The sequence below is a fragment of the Penicillium subrubescens genome, assembly GCF_028828155.1.
Source record: "Penicillium subrubescens strain IBT 31985 chromosome Unknown utg000004l_segment0_segment0, whole genome shotgun sequence".
NCBI lineage: Eukaryota > Fungi > Ascomycota > Eurotiomycetes > Eurotiales > Aspergillaceae > Penicillium > Penicillium subrubescens.
In genome coordinates, this window is record NW_026643154.1 from 1,820,866 (window position 1) to 1,840,237 (window position 19,372).

A 19,372-nucleotide genomic window follows, 5' to 3' on the forward strand; every position below is an offset into this window, starting at 1 on the left:
TCAAGCATTTGCAGTGAGAACCTAGTCAAAGAAGAGGGGTTGACAGGGAGCCATTCCATTATATAGGAGACCCTTCCCTCAAGAAAGCCTACGTAAGATTAATCCTGCAGTAATGTCGAATTCCTGGGCAATTCAAACGCAACTGGCGACGTTACTTGCTCTCATTCTCATAGCTCTCGTCTCTTCAACGACAGCAGAATGTTACTGGCCGAACGGTAAAACTTCTGGGAACTATGTTGCCTGTCCTAATAGTAAGGTCTGCTGCCTCGAAGGCGAGGCTTGTCTCTCGATTGGCATCTGTTATGCGGCGAGATACAACACTGCATACCGCGGTGCCTGCACGGATTCATCGTGGCCAATCGCCGACTGCCCTCGAGCATGTTATACCTGTACGTATGACATCGCTAAGATAACTCGCGGTCGTTCTTCTTCCAAGGCTAACACCGTTACTCCTCTCTCTCTATAGCAATCCCGGGCCAGTGGGCCAATCTTTTGACATGTTCTGGCTCTGCAAGAGGAAATTTTACTTGCAGTACTGCAGTCGATGGCAAGACAGCCTGCGAGGAGAACGTGGAAACATGGCAGTGGGAGGGAGATAGTGGAGTTAATGTGACTGCGGCTCAGAATGGCATCTCGTCTACAGGCTTGGTATCCGACGCATCATCCGGCTCTACAACCAACTCAACTAACTCCACTGTATCCTCATCATCTTCCTCAACGAATGCCTTTGTATCAAGTTTGGGCAAAAGTACCTCGGATAAGTCGACAGTTGGCCTTGCAGTGGGACTGGGAGTCGGCCTCGGTGTACCTCTGGGACTGACTGTGTCGCTCCTGATATTCTACTGTCTTCGCGTACGAGGTCAGTCTGATTTTACTGGAGATGGCCGAGACGAGACATGGAACAAACCTGGGTACCGTCAGAGCCAAGTGATAAGCGTGCAGAGGAAACACCATGGGCCGTCGGAGTTGGAGGCTGAAAAAGATCCCTCGGAACTACACGGATAAAGTCTATGGATAGGCATATTCATAGGAGGGAGAGTTTCGTTACATTTATGTTGCTTTGAGAGGATATCATGATTGCGAGGTGAGGATTGTCGAAAATACGTGTCTCGGAAGGAATAGTCCTGTTCCTCAAATTTCTGCATGTAGATTGTGTGCTAGATCAAACTTATGATTGCAAATAGAACCTGTCCTTCGAGTCATTACCAGAGATGATGCTATGTGTACAAAATTCCCCTATGGTGTTGTCAGTTTATGAAGGAGCTTCACTAATTTGGACCCCCAAGTGAGTATGCATGAAAACTTGGTATCATTTCTTGCTTTTCCTATATCCGGTTTGTATGCTTGGGAGACTTTAGCCAATCAGGATCGTGATGTTTACTTACGTAAACGAGCCAGAACCGCGCCTTACCCAATTTGAAATGCGACCCGTCAGGTATCTTGGACATCTGCAATTCTACACAAATACGCCTTCCACAGATGATGAAGTTCCTGTGCCTTGAACAACAATGACCAATAAAAAGCCTTCTGACAAGGTATTTCCAATTACAACATTTATCTCCGACTTACCGACCAACCTCATCCCACAGCCTTCCTTCTCATCTTTGGAAAATGGCCCTCAAAGTCGACGCTTGGTCATTGTGGGCGACATACATGGGATGAGAAAATCCCTTGAGAACCTCCTAAAAAAAGTTGGATTCGACAAAGCCAAAGGGGATCATCTTATCTTGACCGGTGACATTACCAACAAAGGGCCTGATAGCTCTGGTGTTGTCGATTTAGCGATCAAGCTAGGCGCCAGCGCAGTCAGAGGCAATCACGATAATGCAGTCCTTGATGCGGCGGCTGAAGTAGCCACCAATGGTGGTGATTTTGAACTGTTCAAAAATTTGTTTGGTACCTCAAATACGTCTGAGCATACGACTCTATCCGAAGGCCCTGGGAAGACTGTATCTGCTGCCAACATTAAAACGCGACATGGCCCAACAACATATAATACGGCATCACAGCTTTCAGCGCATCAAATTGAATGGCTCGCCGCATTACCATTGATCTTGCGCATCCAGCTTCCACAGGATATACCGTCCTCCCTCGGCAACAATCTAGTTGTCGCACATGCGGGTCTCGTTCCTGGTGTCCCACTTGAAGAGCAGGAACCTCATTCTGTACTACATATGAGAAGTCTCACTCGAAAACTGGGTCAGGAAGATGAATTCACGCCAGATGAGTCATTTGGAGAAGAGGGCTGGGCTGCGGAATGGGACCGATGGCAAGAGAAGCTCGCATCACCGACTACGGTGGTATTCGGACACGATGCAAAACGCCGTTTGCAACTGGGCACATATACAATCGGCCTGGATACAGCATGTCTATATGGCCATCAATTAAGCGCTCTTGTGATCTCGGTTACCGACGCAGGGTTTGAGCATCAAATCATTCAAATGGACTGTGCTGATACACCTGTGGTTCCAACAGCCCCTGCCAAAGAAGATGACAAGACGACGGTTGATAAATAGTAGGCCATGGAATTCTCAAACTTATACAGACCCGTATAAAGAAGTCAATATCAAACTATTTTGAAATTCGCAAAGTAAACATGTTCATCCCAAAAGGGCGTAATTGAAACTGCTTATGTAATCTCGGTTTGGCGCGTCTCGGTCTCAACCAGCACGTCGAGGTCGCGCGCCTCACCATTCAAGGTCGATCCTCATCACAATCAAGTTAGCTGTCATTGTACCACATCTCGAATCTACTGTGCCAATGACAACAATTTCGCTCTCGCTAGCCCCGCCGGCGTTAGTACGGCTTCACGACGTGCTCATATGCTTGTCTAAATTCAGTGACACAGTCGCCATTGAAGCGGAGCATGATCTGGTAAACACCCTCCTTCTGAGTGAACCTTGAAGAAATCTCACTGATGAAATTGATCCAGCTTCGATTAAGTGCGTTGAACTCCACTAAGACCGCGTTTGCGTCGTTTGCGTGTGAGAGGGAGGTGTTTTTCGAGGCGTACTCTTTTACGGTGCGGCGGAGTGCGGCTAGTAATGGAGGGGATCGATTCTATTGTCAGATTCTTATCAAAGTGAGTACAATGAGTATTGAGAGTTGGAACCTTATCTAATCCGTCGGCCAGGCACTCTTGTCCATCTTCCGCGGAAGAGTCGACCGGAATAAAGACACTGCGGTTGAGCGATGTGACATGGAGCTTCACGAAGACCCGCAGCAAACAGAGTGTCGGTTGACAGTCAAGATGATATGCGGACTAGGTTTGTCCCCTCACTTGCACTTTTGGGCTCTTCTCCTTGGCCTAACAAATTCTCTTAGGCGTGATCAAGTCATACAAGCTCACCTACGAGCCTGCGTCAATTCAACACGCCGTCTTCGACAGAAGCAGAGCCACTAACCAGTGGACTGCAGACCCGCGATTTCTTAAGCAGGTCATTGAGCATTTTAGTCAGTCTGCAGAGCAGCTTGATATGTACTCTGACTCTGGCAAGGCGGTGTTTACGAGCTTTACGACGAAGATTATGGAAGGAAAAGGTACGAATAGGCCCCTGATATGTCCCTTTTCAACTATCAAAGTTCTTTGGAGATGGCTGACACAACCAAGAGGTTCTCAAATACCCCGTGCATACCTCTGTCGCCACGGACAAGCGCGACTTTGAAGAATTCCTAGTCGAGGACAACATGCATATCGCCATTAATCTTAAAGACTTCAAAGCCGCCGTTGCCCACGCCGAGACCGCAAATGCAACTATAACAGCCCGATACACCCAACCCTGCAAACCGCTCCAGCTAGCATACGACTATGAAGGTGTAAACGCCGAATTTACCATCATGACCCGCGGCGAGATCGACGGCGAGGCTGCACCGACCTCCTCACGTGCGGCGATCCGAGAACTCTCACAGCGACAAACACCCGCGGCGCCAATCTCAGTACGTCGAAACGAAACACCTCGCGAAGCCACTCAGAACCTGCAGATGCCCCCACCGCCGCCACGAGCACGATCAATTCGGCCGTTAAATGGGACATCAACGCAGGAGCATTTGTCGCGGTCGACGGCGAGCGAGAGGCCAAGTGCATCGGCTCTTTCGATGGAGTATGATAGTCTGTTTGTGCCGGCGGATGATGATCGCCAGTGGGACGAAATGAATGAGGAGGAAGAGGAGCCACAAGATATTCTGGGCTGGGATGCCAGTGGGCGACCGGATGCATTTGAGGGTACACTCCGAGATGAGGAGCCTGATTTCTCGAGGACGGGAAGTAAGACCATCCAAGAGGCGAAAGATGAGATGGGAATCCCACCGACACAGCGGATATCGCAGGTATGTTCTCGTTTTGAGTGGACCCCATTTTGCGGATGGCAGATGACAGTTGATAGGTCCGCGGATTTGGCCTTTTCGACTGAGATGCGTTTCAAGGCATGTTGGATCGATTCCTCACATCCAAGGCATGAATTGCCTTTCAACATTGAGGTCACTAGGTCATCACTCCGTAACAATCCAGCTCGTCGCACACCCAGCGCCGAGGCCTATGACTTTCTCACCACCGGCCAGAACATCATCCAGCGGGATCAAGCTGTACCGACCCGCAACGTTCCCTCGCTCATCCGTATCAGGTCCGCAATTCCCATGCTCCCCCCATCCAAAGGCAGCCACCGCGCCATCACGCATCAGCACAAGCACATGCTCGCTTCCAACAGCGAGTTTGGCAGGGGGTGGCAAGTTGTCAGGTGGGAGTTGGCCTCGATCATTGCGACCCCAGGCAATAAGAGGAACAGAATTGCGTTCTGCAGTGGAACTTTGGGAGGTAGCATGTATATAGATACCATGCCAGCTTGCTCCGATGCTCGAAAATCCCATAAGTCCTCCATTGCCACTTGAACCCATATCTCGTAGAGATTCTGGAACATCCAAAACACCCCATCGATTGGCCTTGTCTCCTAGGACACCAAACTCTCCTTTCCCGCGATCTCCACAGACAACACTGAACTCACGCCCACAAACCGCACTCTGAGCCGCAAATGGCATTCCCTCGACCTTGGCCGGAGACCAGATGATTTTCTGGTCTTTGAGAGTCTCGCCCAATTGACTTTTTCGCGAACCACCCCAGCCATAGACCTCGCCATTTGACAGAACAGCGATCGTATGACCCATTCCACTAGCCAGTGCAATGACGTTCGTACCCTGCGGTAGGAAGTCCGGAATAGACGATCCGGGCCGAATCACATTGTCACCAGGCGTGGAGGTAGATTGAAGCTGCAGACCCAATTCGCCTTTGGGGTTCGACCCCATAACGAACACCTTATCCTCGCGTACACCCATATCTGCAGATTTCTGAACACTCGCAACCAGGATACTTCCCTCCCACGTCGCAGACACGCACTTGAAGGTATCAATGCGAGACCCCGTTTCAGCATCCCTCAGAACAACCCTTCTGAAGCTTAGCAAATTTTCAGAATCAGGCGTGTCGAGACCACATCGGCCATCAGTGTTGCATCCAGCTGCATACACGCATCCGCTTTCTGTCAGCAGGAGCGTGTGGTTTCCTCCAGCGGCGATGTGGACGATGGCATCGCCTGTGGCTGGTGGTTCGTCAAAGAGGCATTGTGTTGGAGATGAGACGTCTTCTGTGTGACCGAGGGCTAGCTGACCGGAGCCATTTGAGCCGAACGCAAAGAGTTTCATTTTCCCCCCCTTTTCTGATAATTTAGAATTCCTGTATGAAGTAGTAGATGCGAGTCGATGAAAATAGTAGCGGGGCCTCCTTGTATGTCCGGCATTTCGTGTTACCGTCAAATGTACCGCCTACTGTATTTACTGGCTGAGGTTTAGCCGAGGCTCTACTTAGGTAATGTTTACTTTTTTACTTGAAGGTGGAAAGTATATGGACAGACAAACAGGACTCTCATCTCGAAAGTGAATACTTTTCTTGCAGTGGCCAATTACAGATTTGGCAAGGAATGATTCACATTTCTCCCGCAATGGCAGTGTGGTGCAATGCTCTTTATGGCCATGTTATCTCTGGCGCCTAATCCCTGCACTATGGCGCCAGCCTTGCGCCTCGAGTGTAACGTCAAAAAACTTCCCTTCCCTGGGCTGGTCAGGAACAGCTACCATTTCATTTACCCATGACTGGGCCCTTGAAGAGACCAATGATGGAAAAGAGTCCTCAAATTCTCAATCGCCGACGTCAAAAACGGTCCTGGGTGACCATTTTCGGGTCGGTAGCAGGCGTGGCAATCCTGGGCCTGACCGGGTTCCGTGGGTTGCCTACCCCAGCGCAACACTGGGTCTCTCATTCTGGATGTAAATCTCAGGATTCACCTTATGGATCATTCCCGCAAGAGAACGACCCCTTTCATTTCCTGCCCTGTACTGATGCGAGTCGTCCGCCGCCACTCGACGATCCAACCCCTCAGCAAACATGGGCAGCTCTTTTCGACCCCAATCCCAGCCATTGGAGCTGGGGGAGCAACAGCCGGGGCATCTACTTGTGTGGATACTTGGATCTCCCACTCGACTATCATAACGCTTCGGATACTCGGATAGTCCGCATTGCAGTGACCAAATTCCAGGTCGCCGGCCTCCCTCTGAAGAACGATTCTGATATCACCCCGACCAGCTACAAGAGTAAACGAACTCTCATCATCGAGCCGGGAGGCCCCGGTGGTAGTGGAACGTCTTATCTATGGGACACCGCAGAGGAAATGACCAAACGCTTCAGCGATGGACAACTCGATGCCCTCGGCTGGGATCCACGCGGTGTCAACGTCTCCCTTCCCTCGGCAGCATGTTACCCTCAAGATGCACACCGGGACCGCTGGTCACTCCTTGCACTCCGTTATCGCGAGGAAGCTCCACGGGCACAACTGGAGATGATGGACGCTATGAACAACGCTACGTTCTTTGCCTGCCAGCAACGACTGGGGGATTTTGGTCGTTTCGTCAGCACGGCAGTTGTGGCTCGTGATCTCGATGAGATTCGGAAAGCTCTTGGTGAAGAAGAAGTCACCGGGTACTTTGTCAGTTATGGGACTGGTATCGGTCAGACGTATGTCAACATGTTTCCTGATCGAGCGGGTCGTTTGATCCTCGATGGCACGGAGTATGTCAGGGATCATCGTCTTCTGGGAGGGTTTGGCTGGACCTCTCTTGACAATGCAACTGATGCTTGGCATGATGGGTTTTTGGGTGAGTGTATCAATGCCGGACCGGAGGCGTGTGCATTGGCACAACCTATCTCAGGCCAAGACGGACCCGTCACACTAGAACAACTGGAAAAGCGCATGACCCAACTCCTCTCGTCACTCCAAACTCGCCCCCAATCCGCATACACCGAATCAGGCGGTCCATCCCTAATCACTTACTCCGCTCTCGTGGAAAACATACTCTACCCAGCCATGTACAGACCCGCCAACTGGCCAAGCATCGCACAACTCCTCTACGACCTCGAAGCAGGAAACGCAACCCTAGCCGCCAACCAGCTAGACCTATCATGGAGCTCCCACTCCTCACACCCCACCTACCCACACACCCCATCCTCCTCCGAACTCGAACTCCTCGTAATCTGCTCCGACTCCTACGACGCGCCCATCCCAGACGGTCTCACCTGGTGGGACGAACTATGGGCAAACATGACCGCCCAGAGCTGGATGGCTGGTAACTCACGGTTCTTCGCGGTTTTCCCTTGTCGACACTATAATACCTACTGGGACGCTCCATCGGAAGTATATCGTGGTGATCTTAATAATACGCTTAAGACGCCGGTTCTCTTGATTGCTTCTCCGTATGATCCGGCGACACCGTTGCGCAATGGGAGGAGGCTTTTGGGTGAGATGGGTTCGAATGCGAGGTTGATTGTTCATCATGGGTATGGGCATAGTTCTAGGCGGGATCCGTCGGATTGTACGGATCGGGTGGTGAAGGCTTATATTAAGGATGGTGTTCTGCCTCATGAGCAGGAGACGGACTGCTATGCTAATAGGAGGCCTTATGTTGATAGCGCGGGGGATGAGAGTGTTTAAAGTGTGATGTGGTTGATCACTGACATATGATGGCTCAAAATCTATAGAGATCTTGAGGAAGCACATCTTCATGTCTTAAAACACAAAAATTGACATGTGTTTTATAGTAAAGTATTCAGTGCAAATACCACCATGCGGAGGTTTGATCGTTCAAGGGAAAGCAGATAGCCAAAGCCACCTCGGGAGCAAGAAAATGCTATTGAATGAACGATTCAGACTATAAATAGCCCAATTCAAAACTCCCACTCCTCCTCGTACTTGTACCAATCCGTCCTGCGAGGTGTCTTTACCAGTTCACACCCAACATAGCTTTTATGATTTAGATATTGACGTGATCGTGACAATTCTACTCCATATACTTCGATGATCTACACTCAAAACGGCCATGAGACTCTTTGTAGATCTGCCAGGACCTGTTTTTCACCTCCTGTGGTAAGGTTCAGGATAGTACTGTATCTCGAGCGGTAAGACTCTTGATTCTGCGAAGACAAAGGCAACAGCAGATTGTTCCTATTCACAAGCTTCAACTTTTCCTATCCGCACCTTCCACAAACAATCTTACAGCCGTTATAAGTGACATATATAACCACCATCTTAACTATAACAAAAACCGAGGCTTACAACCTCCATGATCAACATCACAATGGCCATTATTAGTCTATGTTTTGACATTCCCATCACATACGACCATAGGGTGTGGAGAACAGGGCTTCCCGTCCGCTCAGCCGTACTTAAGCCACACGCCGGCCAGTTAGTAGTATGGTGGGTGACCACATGCGAATCCTGGCTGTTGTATGTTTTTGTTTTTTGTTCTATTGCTATTTTTCATGATAGAATAGATGTTCGAGATCATCTTATCAGTCAGAAGATGAATGATATATAGGTAGTTTGGAGGTGAACATAAGTCAATGGGGCCCCAATGACCTGCCTTCTGAGTTTGGAAAATGAAACCTAGGCTGTCAAGAAAGACGGTGAGTTGCTTCCAGAACATCCAACCTGCTACGAAAGAAAAGAAGATTTGTTCGAAAGCCATGTAAAGCCATGTAAAGCCATGATCATTCCAAATGGGTATGTGAGAGGTATCAACGTCTAATTACAGACAGGTCAAAATGTGCCTGCACCATGCAACTCATGCAGCTCATGCAATGTCCAAACAGCAACGCAGCCAAGAGGTATATCCAAAAACAGGGGTTCAAAACAAGAAACAAGTGGGGGCCCCAGCCAAAAATGTCCCAATGGAAAGCAACAAAATAATAGCAATAATCAAGGAAAGCGTATAATCAAGGTTCTTAGCTTTTCAAAAGCCATGATAGAGAACCGGGCAAATGCAAATTTTTACTGTTTTTCAGTGGGCTTCTCGGTAGAGAAGGTCTCCTCGGAGCCAGACTCGGCAGCAGGGGGCAGACGGAAGTTGTCCTGCTTGCTGGGGGCAGTCTTCTCCATACCCTTGAACATGGGGCTGGTACGGTGGAAGTAGGTGTGGACGTGACCCTCGAGGAGAGTCTCGTCGGTGTCGAAGATCTCATCGCTCTTCTCCTTCTCAGCAAGGCGCTGGGCCATGAGAGCTTCCCACTCGGCACGGTACTCCTCAACCTTCTGCTGGTAATCCAGCTCGGCGTCGTAGAAGCGACACTTCTTCAGGACGAAGCGCTCGTACCAGGAAAGGTGCTTGGGGTGGACGGCGGGACCGTGGTAGTCCTCCTCACGACCCTCGCGGAGGCACTGCCAGCGGCGCTCCTGTTCCTTCAGGTCCAGACCAGTGGTATCGGGCAGGAAGGCCAGAGTGAGAAAAACACCGGCCAGACCGAACCAAGGCACGACGTAGAACTTGGTCTGGGTGTCGATGTAGTTGTAGAGGACGGAAGCCAACAGGGCACCGGCCTTACCGGCAGCGGCGGAGATACCGTGGGCAGTGGCACGGATAGGAGTGGGGAAGACCTCGGCAGCAACCAGGAAACTGACACAGTTGGGTCCGAACTGGTTGAAGAAGGAGCTGAGGAAGTACATAGTCTGGAACTCCTTGATGTGGGCCTCGGACTTGTAGTACTTGTAGTGGAAAGCGGGGACGACGAAGAGAACGAAGCACATCAGGAAACCGACGGTCTGCATCCACTTACGGCCGTACAGCTTGTTGTCGATCAGGAAGGACGCGAGGTAGTAACCGCACAGGGAGACACCGACGTTGACCAAGTTCCAGAGCCAGGTAGGCATAACGGAGCTGGTCTCGGGGGAGATAACCTTGATGAAGTCGCTCTGGAAGAGCTTGTTGCCATAGAAGAACACATCGTTGGCGAACCAACCACCGGCAGTGGCGAGCAGGCGAGGACCGAAGTACTTGAAGGTCAGGCGGAGAGATTCAACATCGTAACCAGTGACGGAAGCCTTCTTCTTGGCAGCAACCAGCTGCTTGGAGGCAGCCTTCATGTGGTAGGCACGGTAGTAGACCAGCCACAGGGTGCCCACAGCAGGGATAGCGAAGGAGACACGGTAGGTCCATTGAACGGCAACGGTGGAGTATGGGTTGTTGCCGCTGCCGTGGTGGAAGCAGAGCAGGAGGATGATCAGCAGAACCTGGTTGAAGAATTGACCCCAACCCTGCATCAAGAAAGCGCTGGTAACCTTGCGGCCACGGTGAAGACGGTCTTCCTTGGTCGAAATCTTGCCAGAGCCAATAGCGTTCTCCATACCGGAGGTGGCAGTCATGGGGTATTCACCACCTGTGGAACCAAATTAGCCGCGCGGTTCTTTCTATGTTGAGACGGGGGAAATCCGGGGAACGTACCAACACCAACAGAGTAGAAGAACAGGGACCAAGCGTAGCAAATGACCCAACCGTTCTGGGTAACGCCCCAGGCGGCAGTAAGCATAAGCAGACCAATGAACATGATAGTAGCATCCTGAATCAGACCCCAACGGCGGCCAATCCTGTGGCGGGAGTTAGTATGCACAAGTCTCTGACGCCAGAGAATCCAATTGGACCAGAAATGATCATGGCGTAAATTAGGCAAGGGCTTAAGCTTACCAGTCACCAACGAAACCAACCATGATCTGACCCACAATAATACCGATAATCTCCAGGTAATCGACGGCGTTCAGCCACTGCTTGTCACAGATCTTGTGATCGTTCCAGCAGGCCGGGAAAGTCTTCTGGAAGAGGGGCTTAATGTTTCCGATAGAGAACAAGACGTAACCCTCCAATCCGAGACCAGCACCGGGGAGAACCATGTTGCGGAAGTAGTACGAAACGGGGGACAAGGGGTCCTCCTTCATCATAGCCCAGATACTGGCAAGCTCGCTGCGAGCTTCCTTGGCATCGTACGAGCTGACGAACTTAATCTTCTCGCCCAGAGGCATATCGGCCCAGTACACACCGTCCGCATTGTAACTGTCATCGGGACGGATCAATTGATCAAAAGCACCCTTCTCGTGCGCGTCCATATCCTCCAGCGGGTTGTGAGTTCCCGTCATATCAGGCCCATGGGGGGCTCGAGGTCCAAAGTCGGTCATGGCGGCGATAACGACGATTGACTTCTCGTGGCTAACTCTCGGTGCTGCTTGGCGATGGCCGGCGAGTATTGGCAAGCCTTAACGAGGAGAGTCTACCGAATAAGGAGAGGTAGATAGTAGTCGTGATGACCACAAGAAAGGACGTGGCTGAAAGCCAAGGATGGCGATCTCGAGAGGTTTATATGCGACAGTGATGAGAGAGGGAAGAGGCGGAAGAAGAAGAGACCACGAGAGAAGAGAATGAGCAGGCGTGCTCGCAGGCTCGTTGCTGATAAGTCCAGTGGCGGGCTCCACTGAGAGGTCGTACTTTCCGTTGCCCGAAGAAAAAAAAAAAGTCTGCCGGGGCTAGAAGTGGCCCACATTAGGGGCGGGGGAGAATCCATTTGGACCAGTTTTGACCAGGTTGACCAGGGCCGGGTTCGAATTTGGCGAATGTATTGAGGATGGCGGAGTCTGGATGGGCAGGAGGAGAGACGCTGATTGACTCTCAGGGACTGCGGGCGGTGGTGCAGTGGACGAAAACAGCAGAAGTGGGGAAGAAGAAAAAAAGAAAAGAGATGGAAAAAGAGCGGTTGCAGGAAGAGCCGCCAGCCAATCAAGGGAGCACGTGGTGGCAGAATGTTGTTCTGCTGGATGAGATCTGCCGGACGGGGACCCACATAACCACAAAATGACCAGATGGATTACCAGTCAGGCGGGTTTCGGCCGGGGCATTCGACGAATTTTCGATGCTGACCGCCTGCCAAAAATAGCCGATCAACAGTGATAAGTGGGGCAACGGTTGGACACTCGTGGTCGGTTAGTCCGTCATCACATCCCTCCAGGGTAAGATCTGTGTGCTCAGCAGTACTCCGTACTAGGGATTCCTTCCTATCATTGCAATCGCCACCATCGCCCCAGTTCGTTCCTGAGGGAATATCTCGCTTACTATTGATGATCAGGGCGCAATGACTCTCCGCATAGGGCGTTGCTGGAAACCGTCCCTTACCGAGTGGCACTTCATGGCGCAACAGAGACTTCACCTCGGCTGCAGCGGTCTACCGATCCAGTATCTCGTCGCTTCAAGAGGCACAAATATGCACACGTGCCTTCCTGCCAAGATGAGCGAAGCGGGCTGGGCAGGAGAATGCCGGCCTAGAATCCTCGAGTGTGATAGGTTCAACCGGACACCTCGGAATTGTCAAGGACGCCAATCTCCAGTTCAAGAACGGCTCGCATCTTGTGGCTTTCTGTAACTGTGGCACAATCTGACATCAGGTCTGGTTTCAAGCGCGGAGTCCCGAGAAGAGCGCTGATGGTCATGCATGGCGTAACCGGGAAGGGTCTAGCCTGGATGAACCTAGGCGAAAATTGGAACGGAAGTGGAAACCAGATGCCAGTTTTAACTCCACGCTAATATCTGGGGGCACTGATCTTTCCTGTCCCTCACGGGCCAGTTAAATCCCCCGCTCTGCCCATGTGCGCGCTTCTTTGGACCTCTGCCGTTCCCTCGACTTTCCATTGACCAACCACAGTCCGCCAAGATCGACGACACTTCCAACCTGCCACTCCGGTCAGAACCACGCTGGACGACGCGTGCCGCAGGCTCTCGTTCCTGGCCCTTCCTTTCTGAGGTCCTCATCCGATCCTTCCTGGGGCCATACTCAATTTTGGCATATACAGAATATGCACTCCGACCTCGTATAGAGAACGGAGGATAGACCGATAGAGACCTTGTGACTGTCATCCACGATGCTTGGCAAAATTTAACGCCGAGCCAGTCAAGCGTCATTCCTGAGAGCATGCTTCGATATTATAACAATCCGAATATGGAGATTGAACCGCTCTATGCGCCGAGAGTGTGGCACTTCTCATATTACGATGGGCGCGATCTTAGCTAATGCTTGCCATTGCTTGACCGCGCCCCTTCGGTTCGAATGTGCCGTACCATGCACATCCAAGGCTACCAAGCAACTACAAGCCTTGACAAGTGCCGTGCGATCCATTACGGGGCAAGGGGGTGTTCCAGCTGCGCAAGCAGGTCAGCACGTGGGCAAACCACCGGTCCTGATCGTCGCAGCTTGTATGGCCCCCGACGAGCCCCGAGACAAGCTGGGCCAAGCGACTCCGTACAGCATTCTCGCACTCCTGTCCTGTACAGCGTCCTCGACACTCGACAGTGGTGAGAGTCTGATCCTTTGATGCAAGGATCACTCGCAGTGCCCGAATACGCCTTGCTGTCTTGAACTTCTAGAAGCCGGTTCGATCTCTCGGCGCCACTGAAGCTTCCTGCAGAGTAACCTGACGCATGACACACCCTCCGCCTGCAGATTGACTTTGGACCCGTCGCCGATGACGATTACGGGCGATTATTATTATATTTTGATTATTCTCAGGGGCTTGCGGCGTCGCCGGCGTGGTATCGGGACGATCCCAGCTTGGCGGTAGTCCACTCCTGCAGCTGCCTGGCCACCATCTCGCGGTTCGCGCATACGATCAACCACCCAATGAGGACCGTGGCGTGACACTTGGCTTGGAAGGATGGCTTCGTCCATGAATAGCTTGGCTGTGCTTGGCCAGAGATGAGGGCGCCACGCCATACCCCCTGCAAGCGCCGCGGTTACGTCTTTTTCTGTTCAAAAGTCCAGAAGCCTTCTAGAAGGTTGCCTGGTTTGGATGTTTCAGCCCATTCTGCCGCAGCCATGGAGGCGACTCAGGCTAGCAAGCTTTAGGGCTACTAAGAACGCCTTGGCCGGAAACAGCCGTCGGCATGATTCAGATTTCAATTTGGAAGCTGAACCTGATCCGAATCCTGAATCTGACCTGTCAAGTGCTGACGGAATCCTGATACCACAGTTCTCCCTACCTACGGATGAACCACGAGGCAATAGCCTATCTACTAGTGGTCACCACAACTCGCACCATTCAAGATCATTGTCTGGTGATTCTCTGGTCCCTTTCAGCCCTGTCCTATCACCAGATCCCCGTGTTATATCGTCTCGCTCGCGCTTTGAAGGGCAAACGCCCTTTCTGGGCGGCTGCGCTGCATCTCGCATGACCTGAATCGTCTAGACCTCGATCTTCGATGCCGCCTTGCCGAACGGGCGCGCCGTCGCCCGCTCGGGCGAGGGCTCCGAGGACGCTAGGCGTTGCCCGATGATCCCCGATGATCAAGTGGCTTGATGATGGCGGTGTTTTGCCTTTTATGGGGTGTAGTTCGTGGGATGGGGATCTGTGGTGAGCCGCGGGTGCCGGGGTGGGATGCTAACTTTAGGAGATATTGTAGGGTGAGTGATGTTATTGGGTTCGATATTGGATATTGCTTCGTAGTCGATCGTACTTTATTGAAGAGTCCTTTACCAGGTCGTCTAGCGTGGTGGATGGTTCTGGGAGTGTTGGTCACATTCCAGACTCCGGGACCTGCCAACCGCCCACTTTTGGATCTCTCCAACCTCCAGGTCACCTTACACCCAGGTACCCCAGTACTTAAGACGGAATACAATTAAACTACAATCATATCCATGAAGCTTTTTTACTCATGAATCAAACGTTAACGTCGATGAACAGCCGTGTGCTGGTGCGACTATGTCCACGACCAACCTAGCAACCCCCTGCGTTGGGGCTCAACACAGCGAGAAGCACAACTCAACATTTCCACCACCATCATAACATGAACTAATTCCCCGAAGTCTGGACATGATCCAGAAGAATCGCTTCTCTCATAAAACCCCAGGTTCGACTCTGACCAACCCTCCCACCAAGCTGCCTCCCACTGGCATGCAGAGGCTGGGAGCCTGGGACCATTAACATTCCACACGCAGGCCGGGGGAGGGGGGAGTCATAACTACCCCCAGACAGCCCCCGTCAAAATCCACACCAATCCCACCCATTCGCAGAGCCTCCAGACCCGCATATCTGCATATCGACGCGATAAGAGGACCCATCTTCCCTGATCTACCAGAATGGCAGGTAGAGGAGCAGGTATGAGCGGCATACCGCGGAGAATTCGTCTCGTGATCGCGCCGATGGGGATGCGTGATGTGATACTCTTTCCTGGGTACAGAGAGATGCGACAGCCCTCGGTGGGAATGGGGGCTTGGTTGTGGTATCTAGGTTGGTTTTGTTCTTGTGAGGAGGTATAAGAGTTTGATCGTGGGTGCTGGGAGAGCGTTGATGAAGATCTTGCCGGCTCTCAGTCTTTTGTGATATCATTGTTTCATTTGAATCTGGTTAGTCTCGTGATGTCTTGATGTAGGTTATTGATTCCTTGTGCTGATCATTGTCCTAATGGATAGGTTCATAGACCTTTGTTGATTTGAAGAAGGTCTGGTTGGTATTGGATCATTCATTCGATTGAGCGTCGACGACTCGATTGGCGTGTATACAAGCGCCTATCCAGCATTCGATATTAGCCTCGGCATCAATATCAACATCAGCATCAGTATTGACATCGGCATCGACATCAACCACCCACGATGATCGACCTCAAAAGCTTCTTCCCGACAATAACAGCGTTCATCGCATTCATTATCACACTTTGCTGTCTCTTCGCGGGAACACAAAAGAACCTCCTCGACAATGTCAATCTACTCACAGTACGTACCTGATTACACCCACCGACCAACACACTACACCTATACTACACACAACAACATCCAACCACCTCCAACAAACCCCTATACTAACCCTCTCCCAGCTCTACACCCCCGAAGGCTCCTCTCCCTCCCCCTACTTCACCACCACCACAACAACCACATCACCAGCCCACACATTCTACTCCGTCCACATAATGTCCTACTGCCAAGGAACCCTCGGGCCCCTACCCCCAGGCGCAACAGACCTCTACGGCACACGGAACGTAACAGCCTGTTCCAACCGAACAATTCTCTTCGCATTCGATCCCACAGCCGCCTGGCCGAAAGAAGTCACGCATGGACCGGCGTTAGAGTGGCCACGGGTTATCAGTGATGACTTCCATGCGTTCCGGATGACTAGTCGCGCTATGGCGGTGTTGTATATCATTGGTGTTGGGACGATGGGCACGGTGTTGTTGGTTAAGGGGGTTGAGGTTGCGACGAGGAAGAAGCAGTATGGGGTTTTTGAGTTTGGGTTTTTGGTGGTATGTTAATGACTTACCGTCTTTCTTTCTTTCTTTCGAGACGTCGGGTTTGACTTGACTTGGGCTTGGGCTTGGGCTTGGGCTTGGGCTTGGGCTTGGGCTTGGGCTTAGTTCTTCATGGTCTACTGCCCGAGCCTCAACCTGTGTCCTGCCCTGCCCTGCCCTGCCCTGCGCCCTGTCCTGTCTGGTCTTCATCGTGACCTCTACAGGCCTCTATCCTACGATGATCATCGAAGACGGATGAAGACAAAGATACAAGAAACGGCGCTAACAAGACAATATCTAGCTCGGTTCTCTCAGCATCAGCATCGCCTCGATAATCGCCACAGCACTCGCCTTCGAATTCGTCGCCCTGATCAACGCGCATGGCGATGGATCTGGTGTAACTGCCCGGTACGGCGACAAGTTCTTGGGCATGACATGGGCGTCGACGGGTTTGTTGATACTGGGTAGTTTGGTGAGTTTCAATAATGTGTTTGCGCAGGCTCCGGCGGCACCTGCGCCGTCGAAGGATGAGGAGGAGGGTTGATGTGGATAGGATGGGATGGATATAGAGATGGTGAGGAGGGGCTATTGAGGAAGGGGAATGGAATGAAATGGAAGAGAGAAAGAGGGAGGGGTTGCAAACGTGGAGGGTGAACACCGAGTGTTGGACGAACAACGGGAGCTCGCATCGGGAGAAACGGGACGAAGGCCGGGATGGAGATGCGAACCTCGTAACGAGTGAATTTTCTGTTTGTATTGAATGGTTTCACGACCACGACCAGGTATCTGCTGTATGTGTATGATCGGCTATGCCAGCAATGAGAATAAGAATACGGAGTATATTCAGCCCAACCTTGCAAATGTCTTCTTTGATGGATTCATCGAGTCATCCAATCGGCGAGCTAGAGGAAGAAACGAGGTCGAAATCTGGAGGAAGTTTCCGAGGCTTTTTTTTTGACATTTGAGGCATAAAGATAGAGAAGGTAGGGTCGTCGTTGATAGTCGCATATCCTGGTTGGTTGGTTGATTATAGGTTGGTGCCTGGATTGTGCGCCGTGCAGCCCGACGAGGCATTTCTGAGGTGAACGGATTGTGTTTTGTGATTTAACTGGTTGTATACTCCGTGATGAAGATTGGGCTGTTAGCTTGGTTGCGACGGAGTCTTCCGTATCTACATCCATTTTCTACCGTGATATTACTAGTCTACTATTGAGCTAGCCAGTCCTAGTTGAATGGTAGGAGGATCGACTAAGAATCCATAACGACCATACTAATTACACACTTCGCATCCCGCAATCTCAAACGAGGCAACTACCACGCTCGAGCCATCAAACCCTTAGCATCGTGAAATGTGAAAATAAATGGCGCAAGCCAACGCGTAAAGGCGTTGTCGGGAGCTCGGCCGGCGAGACTAGCCATTCACGATGCAGTTGCAGAACTTCATTTGATGCAATACAGATCCCGCTTAGACCCTCCTTAGCATCTATTAGCATCTATACAGTGATCCACATGTCAAAAAAGAAAGACTTGCATGTTTATTTACTTTTTCCATCCATGCCTACCGTAGGTCCATTTCTTCAAGCTCCATAGAATGGACTAGCCAGACCAGGAACGGAGATGAAGCGGACAAGGAATAACAACAACCTTGGAAGATACCTTGAAGATCCCACCCCATCGAAAATCATCGAAAACCCTCGTAGACTCGAGAAACAGTCAACCTCGGCAGGGTGGGAACCAATCCAACCCAAAAAGCAAAGAGAAAAAAATAAAATTGGGTCCTGGGGCCTGACACCCGTTCATCCGACGTCACCAGTTGTGGAGATGGAATCAACTGGTCGATCCCCAATGATAATACTCTATTTACACTTACAGTACTACTGTATGTAGTGATTTCCAGCCTCCAGGGCTGTGCTGTGACATCCCTCGTCGAGGCGTCTGCGTATCATCAGATAGGCATCCTGCATTCCCGCTTGGCATTTACACTATGCCCGTTTCTGGTTTTTCGGGATGGACAGGATAGGAGGGGTAGGGGTGTGTTTAGTGGTCTACAGGGCTACGCTACAGGGCTTAATGGTCTAGGACCACTGTACTCCGGACGGGCTAGGGTGCAGTTCTTGAGGCGTCCGCGATGGGTTTCGGCGGGCGGCCACGGGCGACCGCGGGCATCTACGGGGGCTTGGACGTCAATGGGCGTTAATAATGGTGATGATGACGATGATGAGGCATGAGCAGCTTGGTTCTATTAGTGGGGGGGGGGGGATATCGTCAGTGGGGGAGGGAAGAGGGAAATGAGGAAGATGTCATTGGCTTATTGGTTGGTAAGTCTAGACTAGACTCCATCGGGAACTCGTTCTGGCTGTGCTGTGGTTGTGTCAGTACGGAGGACGCCTCGTAGTGGTGTGTAGGGTAAAGGGTCCGTGCTTGGGCTTGGGATTCGTGGGTATTCATTTGTGGTAAGCGGTCTCGGTCTTAGTGCCAAGGCAGACCCATGGCCCAAATGGGCCTCCAGCATCTGCTCGTCATCATGGCTCGGCTTTGAGAGACAAGAAGAGGGCCCGAGAGGGGGAAAGATGAGGTTCAAGCGCGGAATGCGGAGAGAGCAGCTGGTGTAGTCCTAGACGTGGACCGCATACCTCCGTACTCCAGGTGGATTGGAGGTCTGGGCGGGATTTTCCGGGGCCTTTGCAACCGGTTAGGTACGGGTTACGGAGAGTACAGTCAGCTCGAGGAGTCATGAATAACGTTCAAGAGGTCA

At 51.5% G+C, this 19,372-nt stretch overlaps 8 protein-coding genes across 8 annotated transcripts; 6 read left to right on the forward strand and 2 right to left on the reverse strand.

The window, feature by feature from the left end:
* The first annotated feature begins 70 nt into the window (after positions 1 to 70).
* Positions 71 to 1,199, forward strand: N7473_005758 (uncharacterized protein). Its single transcript, XM_057151698.1, has 2 exons — positions 71 to 389; positions 467 to 1,199. The coding sequence occupies exons 1-2, from the start codon at positions 113 to 115 to the stop codon at positions 1,003 to 1,005; spliced, it is 816 nt and encodes a 271-aa protein (XP_057009503.1). The 5' UTR covers positions 71 to 112; the 3' UTR covers positions 1,006 to 1,199.
* A 309-nt stretch (positions 1,200 to 1,508) lies between these two features.
* On the forward strand, positions 1,509 to 2,516 carry N7473_005759 (metallophosphoesterase family protein; the record flags this gene model as incomplete). The annotated part of the gene is made up of 1 exon (XM_057151699.1): positions 1,509 to 2,516. One exon carries the CDS (start codon positions 1,509 to 1,511, stop codon positions 2,514 to 2,516), a length of 1,008 nt encoding a protein of 335 aa, XP_057009504.1.
* A 244-nt stretch (positions 2,517 to 2,760) lies between these two features.
* Positions 2,761 to 4,409, forward strand: N7473_005760 (uncharacterized protein; the record flags this gene model as incomplete). The annotated part of the gene is made up of 6 exons (XM_057151700.1): positions 2,761 to 2,874; positions 2,933 to 3,082; positions 3,134 to 3,266; positions 3,325 to 3,540; positions 3,611 to 4,326; positions 4,383 to 4,409. 6 exons carry the CDS (start codon positions 2,761 to 2,763, stop codon positions 4,407 to 4,409), a joined length of 1,356 nt encoding a protein of 451 aa, XP_057009505.1.
* Positions 4,410 to 4,488: 79 nt separating this feature from the next.
* N7473_005761 (RCC1 domain-containing protein) lies at positions 4,489 to 5,688 on the reverse strand (the record flags this gene model as incomplete). Its single annotated transcript, XM_057151701.1, has 1 exon — positions 4,489 to 5,688. The coding sequence occupies one exon, from the start codon at positions 5,686 to 5,688 to the stop codon at positions 4,489 to 4,491; it is 1,200 nt and encodes a 399-aa protein (XP_057009506.1).
* Positions 5,689 to 6,131: 443 nt separating this feature from the next.
* N7473_005762 (alpha/beta hydrolase) lies at positions 6,132 to 8,027 on the forward strand (the record flags this gene model as incomplete). Its single annotated transcript, XM_057151702.1, has 1 exon — positions 6,132 to 8,027. The coding sequence occupies one exon, from the start codon at positions 6,132 to 6,134 to the stop codon at positions 8,025 to 8,027; it is 1,896 nt and encodes a 631-aa protein (XP_057009507.1).
* A 1,017-nt stretch (positions 8,028 to 9,044) lies between these two features.
* Positions 9,045 to 11,846, reverse strand: N7473_005763 (putative MFS phosphate transporter). Its single transcript, XM_057151703.1, has 3 exons — positions 11,050 to 11,846; positions 10,810 to 10,952; positions 9,045 to 10,744 (listed from the first exon to the last, which is right to left on the reverse strand). The coding sequence occupies exons 1-3, from the start codon at positions 11,532 to 11,534 to the stop codon at positions 9,363 to 9,365; spliced, it is 2,010 nt and encodes a 669-aa protein (XP_057009508.1). The 5' UTR covers positions 11,535 to 11,846; the 3' UTR covers positions 9,045 to 9,362.
* Positions 11,847 to 13,394: 1,548 nt separating this feature from the next.
* On the forward strand, positions 13,395 to 13,715 carry N7473_005764 (uncharacterized protein; the record flags this gene model as incomplete). The annotated part of the gene is made up of 1 exon (XM_057151704.1): positions 13,395 to 13,715. One exon carries the CDS (start codon positions 13,395 to 13,397, stop codon positions 13,713 to 13,715), a length of 321 nt encoding a protein of 106 aa, XP_057009509.1.
* Positions 13,716 to 15,988: 2,273 nt separating this feature from the next.
* On the forward strand, positions 15,989 to 17,161 carry N7473_005765 (uncharacterized protein; the record flags this gene model as incomplete). The annotated part of the gene is made up of 3 exons (XM_057151705.1): positions 15,989 to 16,108; positions 16,210 to 16,632; positions 16,919 to 17,161. 3 exons carry the CDS (start codon positions 15,989 to 15,991, stop codon positions 17,159 to 17,161), a joined length of 786 nt encoding a protein of 261 aa, XP_057009510.1.
* Between the last annotated feature and the right edge of the window lie 2,211 nt (positions 17,162 to 19,372).